Raw genomic sequence first — 8383 nt, forward strand, 5'->3', positions numbered from 1 at the left:
ATGGTTTGCAACTGCACATGGGGACAAAGATCATACTTTTTGGATAAATGTCCTCTGGTCTGATGAAACAAAAATAGAACTGTTTGGCCATAATGAGCATCGTTATGTTTGGAGGAAAAAGGGGGAGGCTTGCAAGCCGAAGAACACCATCCCAACCGTGAAGCACGGGGGTGGCAGCATCATGTTATGGGGGTGTTTTGCTGCAGGAGGGATTGGTGCACATCACAAAATAGATGGCATCATGAGGGGGAAAATCTCCTGAAGTTAAAGCTTGGTCGCAAATGGGTCTTCCAAATGGACAATGACCCCAAGCAAACTCCCAAAGTTGTGGCAAAATGGCTTTAGGACAACAAAGTCAAGGTTTTGGAGTGGCCATCACAAAGCCCTGACCTCAATCAAATAGAAAATGTGTGGGCAGAACTGAAAAATATTGTGCTAGCAAGGAGTTCTACAAACCTGACTCAGTTACACCAGCTCTGTCAGGAGGAATGTGCAAAAATTCACCCAACTTATTGTGGGAAGCTTGTGGAAGGCTACCTGAAGCGTTTGACCCAAGCTAAACAATTTAAAGGCAATGCTACCAAATACTAATTGAGTGTATGTAAACTTCTGTTCCACTGGGAATGTGATGAAAGAAATAAAAGCTGAAATAAATCATTCTCTCTATAATTCTGACATGTCACTTTCTTAAAATACAGTGGTGATTCTAAATTACCTAAAACTGAGAATTTTTACTAGGATGTCAGGAATTGTGAAAAACTGAATAATGTATTTGGCTAAGGTGCATGTAAACTTCCCACTTCAACTGGACATATTACCTCAATTACCTCAACTAACCTGTGCATTGACATTGACTCTGTACCGGTACCTCCTGTATATAGCCTCACTAACCTGTGCATTGACATTGACTCTGTACCGGTACCTCCTGTATATAGCCTCACTAACCTGTGCATTGACATTGACTCTGTACCGGTACCTCCTGTATATAGCCTCACTCCTGTTATTCTACTGCTGCTCTTTAACTATTTGTTATTTGTATCATTTTTTTTTTTTACTTATCACATTTTTCTTAAAACTGCATTGTTGGTTTGTAAGAAAGCATTTCACTGTAAAGGTCTACGCTTGTTGATTTCGGTTCATGTCACAAATACAATTTGATCCGTAGATTAGGGCCTAATTAACTGATTTCAATTGAATGATTTCCTTATATGAACAGTAACACGGTCAAATCTTTTAAGACGTTGTGTTTATACTTTATTATATTAATCAGTTACCCAATCAATGTAGGGCCCCCCAGTTACCCACATGGGCCCCCTGGCTCCTCTCCTTCCCCATCTAACATTTAGCAGAGGCAGCAGATACAGTCACTGAGAGCGGGCTCCTGATTCCTCCAGTGGTTGGCAGTTGCAGTAAAAAAAAAAAAACTTTTCCACATTGTGTTACAGCCTTATACTGAAATGGATAAAAACAAATCTCAACAATCTACACACAATACCCAATAATAACAAAGCGAAAACATTTTTGCACATTTATTCAAAATAAAACAGAAATTCCTTATTTACATAAGTATTCAGACTCGAAATGTAGCTCAGGTTCATCCTGTTTCCATTGATCATCCTTCAGATGTTTCTACAACTTGATTGGAGCAATCAGGGGAGAAGGGCCTTGGTCAGGGAGGTGACAAAGAACCTGATGGTCACTGACAGAGTTGAGATCCTCTGAAGATAGGAGAACCTTCCAGAAGGACAACCATCTCTGTAGCACTCCACCAATCAGGCCACACAGAAGCCACTCCTCAGTAATAGGCCTATGACAGCCCACTTTGGAGTTTGCCAAAAGGCACCTAATGACTCTGACCATGAGAAACAAGATTCTCTGGTCTGATGAAACCAAGATTGAACTCTTTGGCCTGAATGCAGAGCATCATGTCTGGAGGAAACCTGACACCATCCCTACAATGAAGCATGGTGGTTTCAGCATCATGCTGTGGGAATGTTTTTCAGCGGCAGGGACTGGGAGACTAGTCAGGGTCGAGGCAAAGATGAACGGAGCAAAGTACAGAGAGATCCTTGATGAAAACCTCCTCCAGAGCTCTCAATACCTTATATTGGGGCGAAGGTTCACCTTCCAACTGGACATCCACCCTAAGCACACAACCAAGACAACACAGGAGAGGCTTCAGGGCAAGTCGCTGAATGTCCTTGAGTGGCCCACCCAGAGCCCGGACTTGAACCCGATTGAACATGTCTGGAGGGACCTGACAATAGCTGTGCAGCGACGTTCCCCATCCAACCTGACAGAGCTTGAGATGATCTGCAGAGAAGAATGGGAGAAGCTCCCTAAATACAGGTGGGCCAAGTTTGTAACGTCATACCCAAGAAGTCATACCCACCTCAGGTCCGAATCTGATTTATTTTTATGACCGGATTGTGTCAAGGTCAATTCGGTTCGGATCTCAATTTTGGGTAATGAGAAGACCTCTAGATCAGGGTGTCAGGAGAGAGTAAATAAAATCGCAAGAAAAAAAACACTGCAGATACTGTATCACCTCAGTCAGTACTAGAGCAGAAAACACCTTTTACGTAGCCTAGACATCAACAAAATAAAAAGAGGCAGAGTTTTAACTGCTTTTATATAAATAATGAGAAATACGGTTGGAAAAATGTATAATACTGCAGGTCAGTTTCACTACATAGACAATTTATTGATTTAAAACAGAACAAAATTGCACACAATGCATAGGACACTGGTTTAAAAGATAACTTATGAAAAATACAATTGTTATAGACATTAAAATCTTTCCCCAATAACACGGTTTATCAAATGCATGCCAAATGAGTGAAGGGACAGTGGAATGAAGAGGAGTCAGACTGGGGTAGTTAAAACATGTAAACATGACATCACTTGTGTAAACAAGTGTACCCTGATCGGCGCTGGTCCATATAAATATCACATGTAAGGCACACGAAGACTAAGCACTCAAGTGTTTCAGTTTGGCATAGAATTATGTTTCACTGGAATATAATCATTGGTTAAACTCTCCCTAAGAAGGAAAATGAATTTACCTAACGAGTGTAAATTTACATAAATCCCATCCAATTCCTAAATAAATTTACAACCCAAAGAAACATTTTTTACTAATAAATGGTAGTGAAACAGTCAGTAAAGTGTAAAGCAAGTAAAAAGGGAATTCATTGGCAAAACTGCAATGCTACTGGTGACCTATAGTGGCAGGGGTTAAGAGGGAGATATAAAATACAGGGATATATAAAGCAAAATGGCACTAAAATGAAGTATAAAATAAAATAATAATTTTTGTCACTGAACATCAAAGCAGTGTTTCCACTACATGCGTTTAGCAGTGGCACAATATTATTTTATATTGTTTTTTTAAATAGTTTTCTGGATGGTAAAACATTTTTAATATAAACTTAAACCACCAAAACCAGAATAGCAACAGCTATAAGCAATATTTTTTTTCTCCCAGTAAGCTCTTCGAGAACTAACACTCAAAATAAACTTGACAGTCAGGGAGAATGTAAAATTCCATGTCACCCATTGATTTTGTTACAATGTTTGAGTCACTCAGATTGCATAAAATGGCATAAGCCATAGCAAAATGTGTAGAATTGTAGGAAATTAACTTTAAAACAGCAACATTATCTGATGCCAAGAGGGCCTCTAAAACCACGCCGTTGGCCACACCCCCGAATAACTTTGCCACCGCTGCTGAAAGAAATCATAGGAGAAACACTGAAGCAAAACAAACAGGAATAACACGTGAGCCTCATAACTTACATCTGAAGACTGATGTCTTATGGGCTGTTGACAGTACAGTCAGTTTTAAAATGCTTATGTTGTTCCTTTCTTTATAAAGTAAGAAATTTGAAGTAAGCAGGCTCTGTGAAATTACTTTCTATTTAGCGCCAGAATCTAGCCAACGAGGGCAGAATAGAGGACTAGATGCCAGTGGTTGTTTTGATCCAAGTCACGCTGATCTTCACATGAACCCAGAGCTGAGACGGAGAGAGATGGGGAACAAGAAGGAAAGTGGGGGAGAATAAGAGAAGGGAGCTGGACAATCATGTGTTAGGAACTGCCCTCAGTCAGAGCACAGAATGATATCAAACATCTATAGAAAAAAATCTAAGCTGCTCAAATGGAGATATTAAAAAGAGAACATTTAGAGGATGGCTCTAGAGGTCAGAGGTACTGCAACTCACTTCTTGCGGTCCTTGTCCTTCTTCCCGTTAGCATTAAGGTTTTGGGCCTGCTGTAGCTGGGCTGCAGCTCGTCTCTTATTGAAGGAACTTTGTTCCTCCTCTAGAACTCGTCTCTTCTCCTCCAACGCACCCCTCTCCTCTGCATGCAACCGCTTCAGCTGCTCAAACCTTCCCTGCAGCTACTCACACAGCAGCAAAATGGTTAGAGACTTACAATGGATACCTTCACATAAAACACATGTTCTGCTAAGTATCGTAATATATGTGTATTTGTGAATGTGGTGTGTTACTGTATATGTGTGTGCATGTGACGTGTACCCCTCTCTCAGCATCTTTGAGTTCAGCCTCCTTCTCTTTGACTCTCTGGACAAACAGCTGTCTCATCTCCTCCTCTCGCCGCTGAAGTTCCCCCAGAAACTCTGTACGCTTTGCTTCATATGTCTGCTGAAGGCTGTGCACACATTTCAAAGGTCATACACACTTCAATTTCACTAGTGCCAGAGTCAATGTGTGTGTATCGTACCTGACAGGTTTGCTCTCAGGGTCTGTGTCTCTGAAGCCTATCTCCTCTAGCTTGCAGCGGCGGTACAGTTCATAGTGACGTGTGTGAGTCTGCTCTCTCAGGTCCTCCATGTTCACACAGATCAGCATTTCACGCAGTTTCACAAAGTCACAGTGACTCTCGTTCTCCACTGAAACACAATCAGCACAACAGTGGATTTGTCCAATTTTCTCCTGCCCAACAGAGGGACCCAAACACACACACTCTCGCTCTTACCTTGCACTACGCCCCAGGGGTACTGGCGAGCCTTCACCATTTTGTTCCCCACCATCATCTCCTCTGTACTACCCACTACAGCAAACGGCAGGTGGCCCTGCACACACAGACACACACACACACACACACTTCCAGTTGAGGAACTGTCCCAAATCAGGATAGGGTATGCGAGCATTGTTTTAATTCAAATCCATTTTTGACTCGCTGAGCTATCCACGTGTGACATGCATGTGCAGTTTGAAGCCTGGTTTGAATTAGCGGCAGGCGTTTGATCAATACCCACCCTTTGTGACATGGGATGAAGCCTTGGTTAGAATGTGAAGCCAACTGAAGCTAGCTAGTGTTAGACGATCCTGCATATCTCTAGCTGGCTTGGTGACATAGCCCTGAGATGTAGACTGCACATTACAGACACTAAGCTACTTATGTGAATACCATCTTTGAGACGCTCTGTCAACAATAACTACATAACCATGTGCAGCAGCAGATGAGTGTGCGTGTACTTACATTCATGGTAGTGTTAACCTTGGCTACAGTCTCATCGTCCAGAGGGAACTGGTAGATCTGAACTCCGTTACTGACCAGCTCACTCATGATCTTGAGCTTAAACTTGTGCAGCTCACTCTTAGAGATGGTGTCCGCCTTGGCTATCACTGGGATGATGTTCACCTGGAACAAGCATGCACATAGACAAAATGTGCTATTTCTGTGCAAATAAGGATGGTGAGAATTACACAATATGTATTTTAGTACTGAAAGAAACCATTTTGAAGGCGCACATTCTACATGACATTAGCATGCTAGCTTGTCTACAAGGCCCATGCAACTCATAGTACTTTGCAAGCTGCAGACTCAGATTCGTAGTGTTGACAGAATCCCACCCAAAGGCCACCCAGCCTACAAAAGCTTCTTGCCAACAACCCACACCACAGCTAAGTATATACTCTCTGCGCCTGGTACAAACACACTGTTCTCTGTCTCGCTCTGCATCAGTCCTCTACTTTTACTGTTCTCGCTCTCCCATCTATTCAGAGTCACTACATCTCTCTATCCATACAGGACAAAGAAAGCTAGACAGCATTCCACAGAAAACAACCCCATTCAGATGGTAATCACTGGGGTGGGCACACACACACACACAGCTGAGCTCATGCCAGCTACTGTGAGTGACTAGACAGCGCGCAGAGGAACTATAGACCACTCCAGAGTGGACACATCTAGGGTAAAACTAAACTACGACACAGTCAGGCAGGGATAAATTCTGAAACCGCGCTATAGCGTGCTTGACTTCCAATTGAGCAGTCACCTGCAGCGATTACCTTGAATGTGATCTCCAAAAACTCAGTAACATTGCCTTTAAAAGACGCATTGTGGTCCCATGTGGCTCAGTTGGTAGAGCATGGCGCTTGAGGACAAGTACAAAAATGTATGCACTCACTATTGTGAGTCGCTCTGGATAAGAGGGTCAGCTAAAATAAAAAAATTAAAAAATCATAGAAAACGTACAAACATGAACAGACTGAATCCTGGCCTCAGTCATGTGCATTCACATACATCATGTGAATACACAACTACACACATTAACACTCAGATTCGAGAAGCTAAAAAGTACCCTGACATCTGGAGCTTAATATCTCCTTCCTACAGTTGGTTCAGTGTTTGACTGCCACAAGGATCTGAGAGCTGTGACCTCAGTACAGTGATATGAGCAGGGTCAGTGACTATACTGGGCCAGTGACCAGAAGCCTTTGACAGACACCTTGCTGTCTAGTTTCTTCATAGTGAGTAGGTCCAGGGACTTGAGGGAGTGTCCTGAGGGCGATATGAAGTAGAGACAGGCATGGAGCCGGGAGTCGTGGTAGTTATGGAGGCTTCTCTTGATCTTCAGCTCCTCCTGGAGATACGTCTCATACTGACGGTCTATATAGTCCACCACCGGCTGGTAGCTAGTAAGGAGAAACATAAGGTTAGTATACACACACTTGCCCAGTTTGTTCAGCTAGTCTTAACAGCTGACAGTGATGTGACACACACCCCTCTCCCTACCTGTCCTGTTTGTTCATCTGGTCTCCAAAGCCAACAGTGTTGACTACTGTGAGTCTGAGTTTGACATTACTCTCCTGCAGGTCGTATGTCTGGGCTCGCAGCTTCACCTGTGGCTCGAAGTGGGACGACTCACAGTTCTCAAAGTTAGTGTTGAACAGTGTGTCCATCAGGGTCGACTTACCAATACCAGTCTCACCTGGTGGGACACACACACACAGAGAGAGACGGAGTGTGAGAGGCAGCAAGGGGATAGGCCTGGTTGGAGAGAGACGGTTATTGTCTTACCTATACAGAGGATGTTGAAACAGAAGCCTTGGCAGGTGGACTTGTTGACCAGCTGGTCTGGAAGGCTGTCAAACCCAACATGGCCAGACAGAGAGAGGGGATGTGCTCCCTTATCATGTCAGGAACACAACATAACACATCAACAGACTCTCCCCCAGAGTAATGTCCGTTCAAACAACAAATATAAGCCTCTGAACCTCTTGTTTATTGCTCTAGCGTAGTGAACAAGAAATGCCATTTGAAACGTAACAAAATATAATAATTTGAAAACAGCTGACGTTAAATCATGGCATTATTTTGATCCCAAGACACAGTTCGCAAAACATCGATATCTAAAGTTAGCTACTTAACGTTACAGTATCTAACGACAGCTTAACGAAGTTAAACTTTCACAGCCAGTGCCGGCTATGAAAATAGCGGAGGAGGCTACAACGTTACTAACGATTGCTAACACGACTAGCTAGCTAGCCAATTTCACAACTTTCGGAAAACACTGCTGGTTACTTTTACAAGCAAGCTAGTTAGAATTAGCAAGGGACACTCCCTGGCATGTCTGACTCGACTCAAACGTCCTAAACTTGTTCGTTATGTTCTGTAAAGTTTCTATTCAGATAGCTAACTCTAAATACTGGGGAATACACACAAAAACTACTTTATGACGTACCAGCTGCCGAGCAACATCAGAGGAAGACATAGTTTGGATATATATTTTTTTAGAAAGCAATCTCAAAACAAAGTAGATGTCATAAACGGAGGAGATTTATAGATAGCTTCTTCTTCAGTGGGATTTATAGGGGGTTGGCATCCAACGTTATGCTCCATTAACGCCACCTACTGTACTGGAGTGTGCGCCAGAGACGGAGGAAATTCGACCTGCCTACCCCGTTTTTATAAAAAAAAAAATATATAACATTTTTTATTCGAATGATGACTCAGTATGCTATCAGTATATACTCAGTATCCCCTTCTCACTCATAATGGATCTCACTCCCTCTCTCGGCTCTCATACTGCCGGTCCCAGTGGAAAAACGTTAAGCTCCCTTTACTTTCA

At 42.8% G+C, this 8383-nt stretch overlaps 1 protein-coding gene across 2 annotated transcripts; it reads right to left on the bottom strand.

Moving 5' to 3' along the window:
- Nucleotides 1–1515: 1515 nt before the first annotated feature.
- Nucleotides 1516–8135, bottom strand: LOC139373549 (septin-10-like). 2 transcript variants are annotated; one of them, XM_071114194.1, is made up of 10 exons: nt 7997–8135; nt 7333–7441; nt 7048–7243; nt 6761–6947; nt 5509–5670; nt 5002–5098; nt 4747–4915; nt 4542–4674; nt 4224–4402; nt 1516–4016 (listed from the first exon to the last, which is right to left on the bottom strand). In XM_071114194.1, the coding sequence occupies exons 1-10, from the start codon at nt 8024–8026 to the stop codon at nt 4001–4003; spliced, it is 1278 nt and encodes a 425-aa protein (XP_070970295.1). In that variant the 5' UTR covers nt 8027–8135; the 3' UTR covers nt 1516–4000. The 2 variants fall into 2 exon arrangements, with proteins under 2 accessions (XP_070970295.1, XP_070970296.1); XM_071114195.1 differs by having other exon boundaries at nt 7333–7397; nt 7997–8115.
- Between the last annotated feature and the right edge of the window lie 248 nt (nt 8136–8383).

Source organism: Oncorhynchus clarkii, chromosome 18 (genome assembly GCF_045791955.1).
Source record: "Oncorhynchus clarkii lewisi isolate Uvic-CL-2024 chromosome 18, UVic_Ocla_1.0, whole genome shotgun sequence".
NCBI lineage: Eukaryota > Metazoa > Chordata > Actinopteri > Salmoniformes > Salmonidae > Oncorhynchus > Oncorhynchus clarkii.